Source organism: Ooceraea biroi, chromosome 9 (genome assembly GCF_003672135.1).
Source record: "Ooceraea biroi isolate clonal line C1 chromosome 9, Obir_v5.4, whole genome shotgun sequence".
NCBI lineage: Eukaryota > Metazoa > Arthropoda > Insecta > Hymenoptera > Formicidae > Ooceraea > Ooceraea biroi.
Window position 1 is genome coordinate 15458212 of NC_039514.1, and position 14928 is coordinate 15473139.

The following is a 14928-nucleotide window of genomic DNA, read 5'->3' on the forward strand; positions in this document are numbered from 1 at the left end:
GCCATTGTTATCCAGCCGATGCACACGAGAAACCTCGGGACCTTCGTGCACTTCGCTTCCACAATGTGGAACACTCGATATGGGGCAACCTGCGAGAACCGTTCTCTTTCTTGCCGTTACAAATTTACAATTTCGATTCAATGCGAAGATCGAGATATCGCGCCGGCAACAGATTTTCCAAAGTGGTATATCCGTATATCCGACTGGTCAGCAATGATGGCAAAAAGAAAACAATTGGAATTTTTTCTTGTGTCTCACAGCTGATCGTAAAGAGATCGTTTGGAAAGGCACATATCCCAGGCAGCACTGTTAGCCTAATATATGTTTCTTAGACGTACCTAATGTCTAAGAAACATAAAGTACCATTTAAGAAACGGTTTCAATAGAAACCGTTTTTAGACTTCAATTTTAAAAACGTATTTTTCACCTTTCCACAGAAACGAAAAATGTGTTTTGTTAAATTGATTGGAAATTATATAATTAATATAGAAAAAATAGTAATTTCTACTTACTTTGCGAGTATTCATTATTTTTACATCATACGTTTCAATGTACTCGATTATGGAACGAGAGACAAAAATCAACACAAGCGTGTGCGATTCCCACCTCTGATTCACCAAGCGACCGATAGATGGCCAGGCCAGACGTGACGTTCTCGCAAGTAACATTTGTGTTATCACCTTATAAATAACCATCCGGAAAACCGATCCAATACTCTTTTCTTCTTCTTTTCTTTTGAAACTTTTGAGATCACTGTTACTTGAAGTGATATTTCAAAAAAGTGAGATTCCACTACACGAAATTTAGAAAGTAATTCATAAAATATAAAAATCTAGTTTTTTACAAAAATGTGACTTAACTCTGTCTATCTTTGAGGCACTGATTTATAGAATGATAAATATTTTTCTGATGGTTTCTGAAACGTTTCTCCTAACGTTTTTTCGTTGGACATTTTTCTGCTAAATAAACGTTTCAATAAAATGGTTATGAAACGTTACGGCAAAACGTTTATGAAACGGTTTTGAAACCAATGTGTGCTGCCTGGGATATACTTAAAAATTCGAACGCGATTTTCTCGTGAGCTCGAGAAACCCGAGTAACGTTGGAAACGAGGAAGCACGTTCGTTTCTCGTTACATCCAAACGTAGAGTAAATAAAAGTGCTATTTACGTTTCAGGGTGAGCGCAATTTGCGCTTTACGTGCGATAACTTATCTTTCGAATTATCGGTCTCTGTCATGATCAGGTTTTTGTTTGGTTATACTAGACGCATTTTATGCCTGTTTATTGCATCATGTCACTAAAATAAATCCAAGCCGTCAAACTATATATCATTCCATCTCGTCATTGAAGGTCGAGAACTCGGTTCTGAGAAAGAAGACAAAAAAAGTAACGGGTTTCCTAGGCGGCAACTATAGTCACGTGAGCGTTTATTACGTTATCATTTATACATTGAAATAAAAAAAAACAATCGATAATGTTTAATACTCAAGGCTGAAACATATATCATTGTAATTTCTATCGTTAATCATGTTCCTTGTGATATAGAGGAGAATCCCCTATTATGAGATATGCTCCTAATATGAGATAATGGGGTTTCTGTTAAACTAGTGAGCACCATCTGTTAGTACCACCATGAACTTATTACTCTTGGTGTAAAATGTATTTAGTGAAAAATTCATTGTTCGTTATTGCGTTTAAGGGGATGCTGGAGTTGCTAGTGAACTATTTTTTCACTATAGCGATGGTAATTGCAGTTTCGAAAATTCTCTTTATTGTTTGTGCAGAATAAAAAATCCTTTTCCACAAATGAAGTATAGATAGAAAGAAAGCCCGCTCTACAGGACTTTATATTCAAAATGGAAAAAAGTTAAAAACTTGCATTTGTCTTTTCTAACTTTTTTCCTGTAGAGCGAGCTTTCTTTCTATCTATACTTCATTTGTGGAAAAGGATTTTTGATTCTGCACAAGCAATAAAGAGAATTTTCGAAACTGCAATTACCATCGCTATAGTGACAAAATAGTTCACTAGCAACTCCAGCATCCCCTTAACTTGTTCTTTATTATTAATATTTTATCAGATTGCTATTTTATACTTGCGCTTGCTTTTGAACAATAAACTGTCATTTCACAGACGTTTGACGCATAACTTTCCATCGGCGTCCGCATTTATTAAGGGGATGCTGGAGTTGCTAGTGAACTATTTTTTCACTATAGCGATGGTAATTGCAGTTTCGAAAATTCTCTTTATTGCTTGTGCAGAATAAAAAATCCTTTTCCACAAATGAAGTATAGATAGAAAGAAAGCCCGCTCTACAGGACTTTATATTCAAAATGGAAAAAAGTTAGAAACTTGCATTTGTCTTTTCTAACTTTTTTCCTGTAGAGCTGGCTTTCTTTCTATCTATACTTCATTTGTGGAAAAGGATTTTTTATTCCGCACAAACAATAAAGAGAATTTTCGAAACTGCAATTACCATCGCTATAGTGAAAAAATAGTTCACTAGCAACTCCAGCATCCCCTTAACCCGTTCTTCATTATTAATATTTTATCAGATTGCTATTTTATACTTGCGCTTGCTTTTGAACAATAAACTGTCATTTCACAGACGTTTGACGCATAACTTTCCATCGGCGTCCGCATTTATTAAGGGGATGCTGGAGTTGCTAGTGAACTATTTTTTCACTATAGCGATGGTAATTGCAGTTTCGAAAATTCTCTTTATTGCTTGTGCAGAATAAAAAATCCTTTTCCACAAATGAAGTATAGATAGAAAGAAAGCCCGCTCTACAGGACTTTATACTCAAAATGGAAAAAAGTTAAAAACTTGCATTTGTCTTTTCTAACTTTTTTCCATTTTGAATATAAAGTCCTGTAGAGCGGGCTTTCTTTCTATCTATACTTCATTTGTGGAAAAGGATTTTTTATTCTGCACAAGCAATAAAGAGAATTTTCGAAACTGCAATTACCATCGCTATAGTGAAAAAATAGTTCACTAGCAACTCCAGCGTCCCCTTAACTTTTACAAGAAAAGGTTTGTGAAATTGTGAACATGTCAAAGGACCTTGAGGTAAGTCTTTAAACCTTGTTTATTATATAATAAAGAAATGGTTGGCAATAAATTCAGTATGCAATGATAGAGTAGAATCGTAGTAACAGGAAAATACGCAATTTGTTGAATTGCTTAATTGTAGAGGTTAAATTTCATGATCGCGAAACCGCTAAGCATGTGGCTCGTATAATGAGAATTCAGGGTACTCTTAATATGAGATAATTATTGCTCGAATATGAGGATTATGTAGTGTAATAAAAAGAAAGAAAATACTACTTAAGGTTAAAGAAAAGTTAATACGAATTTATATTACGAATTTTTGTGTATTTAATTTTTATAGAATCTGACTATGGAGGTTAGAGAAACGAGGAAGCGTCGACAGTGGAATCGTGAAGATTTGGCGAAGGCTGTGGCAGCAATATTTTTATAAAACTATCTAATAAAGTTTTTTAATTGCAATATTGATGTATTTTGCACTTTTAACACCGATTTCTCGAGGTATCTTATATTAGGAGCACACTTTCTCGATCCTGCGTAAAGCTCTTTTTTCAAATTTTTTTAATTTTCAGAAAAAATAACATTTAAATTAGATTTTTCATTTGACCAACCTAAAGCTTATTAAATTCTCTTCAAGATAACGTATTACATTTTTTAATTCTGCCTATAGATTTCCTTACATTCGGCAAAATCAATATGGTATCTCATAATCGGGGACTTTCCTCTATAGTCTACGATATCTTAAACAAATTTTAATTACAAATGTAGACATATAGAACGGCAATCTGATATATCTGGGAGCCAGAAAGAAGAGTCGCGTGTATCGCTTCTCTTTATCGCGCAATTTGAAACCGATCGAAATCGAACGCGCCGAGAGCTCGGTCCAATAGGAATCAGCGTTAGGTCGGACGGTTTAGGTTAGGTAGGTTATGTTCGCCGCGACGTCGGGGGATAGGAGCGAGCGGGGAGGTTAGAATGAGACGGAAGAGGAGCATCGGAGATACGCGGCGGCTCGCTCCGATCGTTCCGACTGACTTCCGTTGCGTCAGCTGTTCCTCGGCGAGGAGGAAGCATCTTGGCGGAGGCTCCGCTGGAGTTGTCGGCGACGCGCAGACGTTCCTCGGCTGTCCGTTAACGCGTACCAACGGCCGAGTCCCGCGCGTACATGCCCGAGAATGGAGCAAGCTCAGCAGGCGAATGGCAACGGCGCCCCGGTCTCGCCGCGGAAGAAACAACGAATGTCCGCAAGCGGTGGGCCGATATCGAAGGTCACGGTGGTCCTCGGCGCGCAATGGGGCGACGAGGGCAAGGGAAAGGTCGTGGATATGCTGGCGATGGACGCCGACATCGTTTGCAGGTGTCAGGTACGTTTCCCCAAGTCGCAGTTTTGCCTCCTTCAGCATGCTCCGATCTCGCGCCAACGCGCTTTCCGTCCCCTCGATCTCGACCTCGCCAGTCGATGATCCCGGATTTGTCTTTTAGGAGAATCTCAAACGATTGATTAATCTTGCGCTTAATTAATTCCGCGCTCCCTGTCGGACCTTGCAAATTTTCCTTTTCTTCGTGACAAGGACGGCACGTACCTGGCGACTAGGATAGTGTTCAATCTCGTCAGTCATGTTTCGAGAGGTCGGAAAAAGACATTTCTTGAAACGTTCGATGTCTCTTTCTCGCTCTACGTTCGAACGATCGACCGTACCCGTTTTACGAATGTCGGTTTTCTCTTTTCCTTTTCTTTTTGCACGGTTTTATTTTTAGGGACAACCGCGTGTCACCTGACCAGCGAGGCGTATTACAAACACTTGGATATAACCTATATCTTTCAAAGTTTGATGTTACATAATAATTGCTAGTCATCGATGAAATGTATTTTCAAAAGAGTCGCGAAATTATCTATCGTCGCATTTTTACGATCCAAAATCATGAAATTATTCGATCTTTCTACTTTTTCCCTGTATGGTATCTTTTGCCTTGTAAATGAATAGATTGGGCCTTATCGCTTTTGTTACAAGGATATTTTGTTTCGACCTTCGTACTTCATAATCAATGAGTTAGAATTAATATCTCTATAAATAATTAATCAATACATTGATGTAAGAAAATCTGGAGAGATTATGTAATATCTGTCTGTGCATATATGTATGTGTATATATATATATATATGTATGTATGTATGTATGTATGTATATACATATATGCTGAAGAAATATATATATATACATATATATATTTCTTAACAACAGTAGGAATAAATATTATTAAGGAAAACCGCGTTATATCAATGTGTTATTCTTTAGAATCTAATCTAGTGTTATTTATCTGATATAAGACTATATCCTTTGTTTCCCTTCACGTCTTGCCTTTGTGAAGCTTTCGTCTTTAGACCATGATGTTAAAGCATGTTTCTGTAGTAAAGTATATTTTTACAGTTTGAGATATATATTTCTGATACATTTATATACACTTTTATATATTCTACAAATATATATTTATATATATGTATATATTCTTTCATAATTAATATCACGATTAATATTTTTGCTTATATATCTAAAAAGTTCTTTATTTGTGATTCAATAATCAAGTTATACAGCGTAGTTTTCTGTTATACAATGACGGCAAGCCCCTGTTTCTTCAATTATTAATGTAATTCCACAGGGAGGAAATAATGCAGGGCATACCGTAGTTGTAGAAGGTGCCGAATTCGACTTTCACCTTCTGCCTAGTGGAATAATCAATCCCAGATGCAAATCCGTAATAGGTAATGATCTTTTCAAATCAACAAGTAAAATTAATGAAATCTGTATCATGGTTTGCACTTATAAAGTTGTAACATGTTTTTACATACGCAATGTATTAGTGACTAATATAAAATACAAAAATATAGAATAACGAATAATTTATTGAAGTAAAAGCGAACGAGATACGATTGTTAATGTTAAGATAAACAGTTAATTATTCCACTTGTTCGTATTGCGTATATTTGCATTTATCTCTAGATGTACAGGTATTTAATAAACTGTTATTCGAATAATTCCGCCAAACGTCGTAAATTGCATTTATGAGGTAATTAATATTGTTCATTCGGACTTTCTTCTGTTTGCAGGCAACGGAGTAGTGATTCACTTGCCTGGTCTATTTGAGGAATTGGAAAAGAACGAGGCCAAGGGACTCGAGGACTGGAAGGACAGGCTTGTAATATCAGATCGGGCACATCTAGTGTTCGATTTTCATCAGCAGGTTGATGGGCTGCAGGAATTAGAAAAAGGCACACAGTCATTGGGAACGACGAAGAAGGGTATAGGACCGACGTACTCGAGCAAAGCCGCCAGGAATGGACTCAGAGTCGGGGATCTCCTTGGGGACTTTGACCAGTTTTCCCAAAAGTTCAATGCCTTAGCTACGTCGTATCAAAAGATGTTCCCTGCCCTCCACGTCGACGTTAAAGCTGAATTAGAGCGTTATAAAGAGTACGTGGAATTTTATATTGGATTGTTTTTTATTGACATCTCCAGTCATACAATTTTTCGATTAATTTTTAAGTCTAATGCAATTCATTTCTTAGTAATATACGTAATTTGGTTTTTTCGGTAATTATAATCCTCAAAAGTTATATTTAATTATTCTAATTAAAATTGTCCTGAATAAATATATAAAATGTGTAAACTTTTAAAGGCAGATTCCAAATAACATGTAGCCTGATATCCTGCGCAGGTACGCCGAACGTATAAGGCCATATGTGAAGGAGACGGTGCAGTACTTGCATCAAGCGTTAAAGGATGGCAAGAAGGTCTTGGTGGAGGGTGCTAACGCGGCGATGTTGGACATCGATTTTGGTACTTACCCGTACGTGACCAGTTCAAATTGCAGTATAGGTGGAGTGTCGACGGGTCTCGGTTTACCTCCCAGTACGATCGGTGAGATAATCGGCGTCGTAAAAGCCTACACCACCAGGGTCGGCGACGGGCCATTCCCCACGGAGCTTTTGGATTCCACCGGAGAGCTTCTGCAAAAACGGGGCAACGAGATCGGCGTGACCACGAAGCGAAAGAGACGTTGCGGGTGGCTCGATCTGCCGTTGCTAAAATTTACGACAATGGTTAACGGGTGCGTGTACAGAAAGTATCGATAGTACAAATTATCGTATTGCTAAGACCAATGTAAGGCAAGGACTTCGCACCTTTTTCATTCCAGATACACTTCTATATGCTTAACGAAACTCGACATTTTGGATACGCTAGCCGAAATCAAAGTTTGCGTGGGATATCGTTTAAATGGCAAGGATATAAATTATTTTCCGAGCAGTACTTGGGAGCTGGCGAAGATAGAGACTGTGTATGACACACTCGAAGGTTGGCAGTCCACTACCGAAGGTGTACGTTCCTTGGAAAAATTACCACCCAACGCGCACAAGTACATTAGACTCATAGAGAAATACTTAAACGTACCAGGTACGTGAATATGCTTCTATATATTGCATTCTATACTTATACTTGAATCGAAGAAGGAACTGAAATGGCTTATTCTGTTGTAGTCAAGTGGATCGGCGTGGGAGCGGGGCGCGAGAGTGTGATCGCTCTCTGACGACGTACGGTTCACGAGGAAATGTTACTTAAACGCACGGCATTAAATGTATTACTAATTTTAATTTTATCCGTAATGTTTGCAACGCAAAGCTGATGAGCGCACAGGAGACGAATCTTAACTTAATAAGTTTTTAGCGAGCGTAGTATTATTTGCGAAACTTGAGTGCTCGTGAATGTACACACATACACACACACACACACACACACACGCAGCGTTGTTCAATCGACAATGCGAACATTTTTAGTTGTTTCGTAGTCAGTATCTAACAGAGCAAGCCGAAGATTGTGTAAAGAGACCGTTCGTTATTTCATCAGTCTATTTTAAATAGACTTTGTTATTAGAGATGCGTCAAGATACGTTCGAATTTGAGCAATCATTATTATTATATCTTTAATCGTTGGCTTTTATGTGTCACACATGTAGGAATGTATCCGCGAATTCGTGCTGAATTCGACAATATGCTGCCACGTTCTCCATGCAGCGCACTCGGAACGCGAGAGAAGCAGAGAGAAAGAAACCGATAACATCTCGATGTGTGTGTCGAAAGATATCGGGTATCGCAGCTCGCCGCGACTGTGACAGTCCTCAGCTTAGCGACCGTATCAGTAACGATAATGTATCTACATTCTGCTATCTGCTCGCGTCGACCAGCAATCTGTGTATCTGTATATAATATATATATACACAACGCGCAAGATTACGATTTACAAAATATAATTGCGTATCCCGATGATGTTAGCAGTTTGGACTTGTAATTATACACCGTTCTTTGTAGTACTTTGCCGGCTACTTTCTGTCTCGCATCGCGCGCTAACCTTCAGCGAACGCATCCAGCATATCTGGATTCTTCCTTCATACTTACGTGTAATCACACGATTCGCAGGATGTGAGAGGAGAGATTCAGAACTCGACAGAGACGTTCGAGAGACGATTCTTAAGGGGATGCTGGAGTTGCTAGTGAACTATTTTTTCACTACAGCGATGGTAATTGCAGTTTCGAAAATTCTCTTTATTGTTTGTGCGGAATAAAAAATCCTTTTCCACAAATGAAGTATAGATAGAAAGAAAGCCCGCTCTACAGGACTTTATATTCAAAATGGAAAAAAGTTAAAAACTTGCATTTGTCTTTTCTAACTTTTTTCCTGTAGAGCGGACTTTCTTTCTATCTATGCTTCATTTGTGGAAAAGGATTTTTTATTCTGCACAAGCAATAAGGAGAATTTTCGAAATTGCAATTATCAACGCTATAGTGAAAAAATAGTTCACTAGCAACTCCAGCTTCCCCTTAATAAACGCGGACGCCGATGGAAAGTTATGCGTCAAACGTCTGTGAAATGACAGTTCATTGTTCAAAAGCAAGCGCAAGTATAAAATAGCAATCTGATAAAATATTAATAATAAAGAACAAGTTAAGGGGATGCTGGAGTTGCTAGTGAACTATTTTTTCACTATAGCGATGGTAATTGCAGTTTCGAAAATTCTCTTTATTGTTCGTGCGGAATAAAAAATCCTTTTCCACAAATGAAGTATAGATAGAAAGAAAGCCCGCTCTACAGGACTTTATATTCAAAATTGAAAAAAGTTAGAAAAGACAAATGCAAGTTTTTAACTTTTTTCCATTTTGAGTATAAAGTCCTGTAGAGCGGGCTTTCTTTCTATCTATACTTCATTTGTGGAAAAGGATTTTTTATTCCGCACGAACAATAAAGAGAATTTTCGAAACTGCAATTACCATCGCTATAGTGAAAAAATAGTTCACTAGCAACTCCAGCATCCCCTTAACTTGTTCTTTATTATTAATATTTTATCAGATTGCTATTTTATACTTGCGCTTGCTTTTGAACAATGAACTGTCATTTCACAGACGTTTGACGCATAACTTTCCATCGGCGTCCGCGTTTATTAAGGGGAAGCTAGAGTTGCTAGTGAACTATTTTTTCACTATAGCGTTGATAATTGCAATTTCGAAAATTCTCCTTATTGCTTGTGCAGAATAAAAAATCCTTTTCCACAAATGAAGCATAGATAGAAAGAAAGCCCGCTCTACAGGACTTTATATTCAAAATTGAAAAAAGTTAGAAAAGACAAATGCAAGTTTTTAACTTTTTTCCATTTTGAGTATAAAGTCCTGTAGAGCGGGCTTTCTTTCTATCTATACTTCATTTGTGGAAAAGGATTTTTTATTCCGCACGAACAATAAAGAGAATTTTCGAAACTGCAATTACCATCGCTATAGTGAAAAAATAGTTCACTAGCAACTCCAGCATCCCCTTAACTTGTTCTTTATTATTAATATTTTATCAGATTGCTATTTTATACTTGCGCTTGCTTTTGAACAATGAACTGTCATTTCACAGACGTTTGACGCATAACTTTCCATCGGCGTCCGCGTTTATTAAGGGGAAGCTAGAGTTGCTAGTGAACTATTTTTTCACTATAGCGTTGATAATTGCAATTTCGAAAATTCTCCTTATTGCTTGTGCAGAATAAAAAATCCTTTTCCACAAATGAAGCATAGATAGAAAGAAAGCCCGCTCTACAGAACTTTATATTCAAAATTGAAAAAAGTTAGAAAAGACAAATGCAAGTTTTTAACTTTTTTCCAATTTGAGTATAAAGTCCTGTAGAGCGGGCTTTCTTTCTATCTATACTTCATTTGTGGAAAAGGATTTTTTATTCCGCACAAACAATAAAGAGAATTTTCGAAACTGCAATTACCATCGCTATAGTGAAAAAATAGTTCACTAGCAACTCCAGCTTCCCCTTAATTACTAAATTTTTTACAGCGGAGTATACTCGTCAATTATATCCGAGTACTTGCGGACTGCATTACTTGGATCTGCTTGTACATTTTCCTTCCAGTTCTACTTTTACACATTAAGTAAATATTACTTAACATTAAGTAAATATGTACTCAAGCTCTGGAGGAAGAGAGAGAGGGAGGGGGAAGGAGAGAAAGAGAGGGAGAGAGAAGGATCGAGAATTCGAGACGCGACAAATGGACCTAGTAACACACATTTCGACGAGTCACTTATTAGTGTATGCGAGAGTACTGTTAAAGTGTTTGGTGTCTTCTCACGGCCGGAAGAAAAATACGTGAAAGCTAACGAAAACTGTCCGAAATAACCGAAGTAAGAAAGTAGGTAACGTGAAAGCGGTCTGCGGTGTGGGATATATAACCTCAAATGCTTGACGCTAATATGTATTTGTTTATCTGATTAACAAAATTATTCCGTGCAATCAATTTAGGTGAAATTATTAATAGAAAATGGTCAACATTGTATGCGATTATCCTTCGCTTTTGAAAATTAATATCTAGTGTAAACAGTAATTTTTACAAGAAGTCAATTGCAATTTACTTTATAAATTCGGTTACATGGTACTTACTTGTATTATTTTATAACCATGATTTTTCTGAATTAAATATTGATATTAATTATTAATATCTGTTATATTAATATCTTCTATTTATTATACAGTAAGTACAATATATGCGTTTACACGATGTGCAACAAAATATTTCAACACGTTCAAAAATCTCTATAAGAGTAAAAGGCATTGAAACATTAATTACTGTAGAAATTTAACGTGATAACATTTTCTACATAAGATAACAGTTTTTACATTACATAACATAAGAAGCAATAAAATAACATAAACATGAGAGATGAGAGATTAATGCATAACATTAGAAAGGAAACTCTGGATGCTCTGTAATGCCCTTCATGAAACTGAAATCACATATGCGCGCTGATTCTCCCATGTCAAGAGCTCTTAACTTCTCCATATCCTTAACTTCCAATTCCCAATCAAATAATTGTATGTTCTCTTGAATTCTCTTAGGATTTGTGCTTTTCGGTATGGCTATTATGCCCCTTTGGACGATAAATTTGAGCAGTATTTGAGCAGGAGTCTTATTGTATGCTTTTGCCATTTCTAACACGGTGGGATTTTCCAACATATTAGGTATGGTCTCTGTCATTCCGACTTGCTTCACATATCCACGCGTACCCAGAGGCGAATACGCTGTTACGCTGATTTTGTTGTCCCGGCAAAATTTCACCTACGAGGAATGTCAGTATATTAGAAATTTTATATTTATAAAACTAAACCTCCGAATCGAGAGAGAGAGAGAGAGACAGGAAAAATCAAATTTACCAATTCCTTCTGCTGGAAATACAGGTGCGATTCAATCTGCAAGTTTGAGATCGCCAGCTCAGCGTTAGCCAAGATACGTTTTATTTGAGTCACGTTAAAATTGGACAGTCCGATCGCTCTTGTACGTCCCTCCTGAACCTGTTGTTCCATCATCGACCATACTTTCAAGTGATCCGTGTTTACGTCCATTCTTATTTCGCCTTTTTCATTACGAGGATGCAAATCATCCCCAGCTTCTTCAAACGCAAACGGAGTATGCACCAGGTATAGATCCAGATAACTCAGTTGCAAATTATGGAGCGATCTCATAATCCACTTTTTTATGTCTCCAGGTCTGTTACCACTGGGAGGTACCTAGTTACATACGTCGTGTATACAGGGTGTCCCGGGTTTTAACCGACAAACTGCGGGAGCATATTCTACTAGTGGAAATAAGAAAAAACTCTTATATCGAGTTTGCTTAGAAATGCTTTATTACAAAGTTATAAACCAATATTGAAAAGAAATATCAGATAAGTAACAACGGAACATAGTGTAGAATTTGGAAGGTCCAAGATGTTTATGTTACGTGTATTCACATGTATTCATGTTCACTATGTTGAAACGATTCAGTATGATTGTTACTTTCACAACAGTAGCCGTTAGATTTCAATCGTCGTGTCAACTAGCGATTACTATCAGAATGCCAAAAGTGTTTTCAAATGAGGAATACACCGATATTCATTTCGTGTACGGATTCTGTGACGGAAATGCACGAGCTGCCGTACGAGAGTATCAACGTAGATTTCCTAACAGGAGAGTACCAGATAGATTTAAAGCAACGAATTACTAATTCAGTTACTGAGATGCAACAAAATTTTCGGGAATGTCGTACCGTAACAAATTCTGTACTACGTCGATGTCTAGCTCGTATCGATGTGCAAGGACAACATTTTGAAACGCGTCACTAAATCATTGCGTAGATAATTTTTATTTTTGTGAAAAACTCCGTTGTTACTTATCTGATATTTCTTTTCAATATTGGTTTATAACTTTGTAATAAAGCATTTCTAAGCAAACTCGATATAAGAATTTTTTCTTATTTCCACTAGTAGAATATGCTCCCGCAGTTTGTCGGTTAAAACCCGGGACACCCTGTATAATAAATATATACATATACACAGGATGTTTTAGAAAAGAAATTACAGACTTTGAAGGATAGTGGTATGGACCAAAATAAGAAAACAAGTCTTAATAAACTCGGGTCCTAAAACCAATTTTTAAAAAATTATGTCTCAATTTTGTATTTGTTTTTGTATTTTGTAGATATTTGTCAGTGTTTTTGCTCCTCGAGCATTAGATCGTGGAAGAGTTCATATTATTTGGCCCATTTTATATATATATATATCTCAATTTATTATATATATCTCAAAGTTTGTAACCCTTTTTCTAAACCATTCTCTTTCCCTGTGTGTATGTGTGGACGCGCGCGCGTACGCACACATGCACTTGGTGTTTCTCGATTATTTTGATTTGAATATATCGCCTGTAGAGGTCGTCCTGGAGGCATCTTAGTGCAGCCGGCATTGTAAAATTCGTGAGCATTCTCCTGCCTCCAAATTTCATCCAAACTGAAAAATTGAAATATTTTCTTCTTATTTATGAATTCCCATCGTCGATGAACCTTTAATATTCATAAAAACATTAAGTTAAACAATTATTTTTGCATGAAAAAGTTCAAAAACTTTGCCTAAAAATCGTACTTTTGTGTTCTAAGCTCCACCATTTTGGCACTTTTCAACTTTTTCTTCTCTCTTGGTTCATCGACGATGGGAATTCATAATATACGAGAAGATATTTCAAATTTTTCAGTTTAGACGAAATTTGGAGGCGGAGAATGCTCACCAATTTGCAATGCCGGCGACGCGGCTGCACTAAGATTTCTCCAGGACGACCTCTACAAGCGATATATTCAAATCAAAAAATAATTTTTTTTATCTTTAACATGTACTAATAAATGCATCAAAGTTTTAAATGATCCGCTGTATAGTTTTCTCCAAAAAAATTCGTAAAATATACCTTTTTCAGCGTTCTAAGCAGGCTCCCCTTAATCCTTTCGGATTTGGATTTCTCACTACACAGTCTTATATCAATAATAAGAAGCGGAAACGCAATATGCTTATTGATAAGATTTATTTTAATAGCTTGTCGGCGATTAATGCGTGAAAGAACATTATAATCGTGATTTCCGTTCACGATTTACAATTGTTCGTTACAATTATCATTTGCACTCCACAAATAATTTGCTTTCGCCGAACAAATAAATCAAATAAAAGCAGTAGCATTTTATGTGATGTTAATTGTAATTGCTCTTAATTTTAATTATTTAACTTCAATTCACTTTCGTGCCTTTAGTTTGTTTTAGATAAGATAAAAATTAGATCGCATCTCGCTTGTGATCTTATCTCTCAGATTTCTTAATAATGAGGTCAAGTCTCATTTCACATTTCTCAATTCACAGAATGAAATTCACGTGGCTCTCTTTTCCTTGAACGTAACAATATTTATGTAGACAACTGTAGCGAATGAGATATTTGCAGATGAAATATATTGAACACCTGCAGTAGAAGTGTGCCACGTTGTGCTTGAATGATTATAGAAAGATAGAATGACCGTAAGCGAAGGTTTTAAAGAATATAGTAGTGTGGGTGAAGGGTACTTTCAGCACCGCTTTACGATGATCTCCCAGTCTTGTTTCGGCATTCTCTCAGCGTGCATTGAATATGGCGTCGAATTCAAGCGTGCTTCTGCCGACAGGGCAAACAATCCCATTCTGGGATTTGGAACTTGGCAAGTAAGTTCAGGGAGCAATTCATGTTGTAATTCAAACAGAAAAAGAGTAACGATATAGATTCATAATGTAATATGTATATGATAAAAGGCAAGTGGAGAGGAATTAGAAGCAGCTCTGGACGCGGCTCTGGAAGCCGGATACAGGCACATAGATACAGCAACGGTCTATGAAAACGAGAGCATTATTGGCAATGTTCTGAAGAATGGTTGGATTCTGGTAAAATCGAGCGATCGGATCTGTTCATCGTAACGAAGGTACGTAACGCAAGCTCCGCCACATCTCTAAATACCATAAAGAAATA

The 14928-nt window shown here is 36.9% G+C and overlaps 2 protein-coding genes across 3 annotated transcripts; one reads left to right on the plus strand and one right to left on the minus strand.

Moving 5' to 3' along the window:
- Window positions 1-4019: 4019 nt before the first annotated feature.
- On the plus strand, window positions 4020-8413 carry LOC105279454 (adenylosuccinate synthetase). 2 transcript variants are annotated; one of them, XM_011339244.3, is made up of 6 exons: window positions 4022-4413; window positions 5708-5810; window positions 6156-6519; window positions 6764-7156; window positions 7244-7500; window positions 7584-8413. In XM_011339244.3, the coding sequence occupies exons 1-6, from the start codon at window positions 4225-4227 to the stop codon at window positions 7631-7633; spliced, it is 1356 nt and encodes a 451-aa protein (XP_011337546.1). In that variant the 5' UTR covers window positions 4022-4224; the 3' UTR covers window positions 7634-8413. The 2 variants fall into 2 exon arrangements, with proteins under 2 accessions (XP_011337547.1, XP_011337546.1); XM_011339245.3 differs by lacking the exon at window positions 5708-5810 and having other exon boundaries at window positions 4020-4413.
- A 2522-nt stretch (window positions 8414-10935) lies between these two features.
- On the minus strand, window positions 10936-12214 carry LOC113561448 (alcohol dehydrogenase [NADP(+)] B-like). The gene is made up of 2 exons (XM_026972224.1): window positions 11795-12214; window positions 10936-11699 (listed from the first exon to the last, which is right to left on the minus strand). The coding sequence occupies exons 1-2, from the start codon at window positions 12101-12103 to the stop codon at window positions 11325-11327; spliced, it is 684 nt and encodes a 227-aa protein (XP_026828025.1). The 5' UTR covers window positions 12104-12214; the 3' UTR covers window positions 10936-11324.
- Between the last annotated feature and the right edge of the window lie 2714 nt (window positions 12215-14928).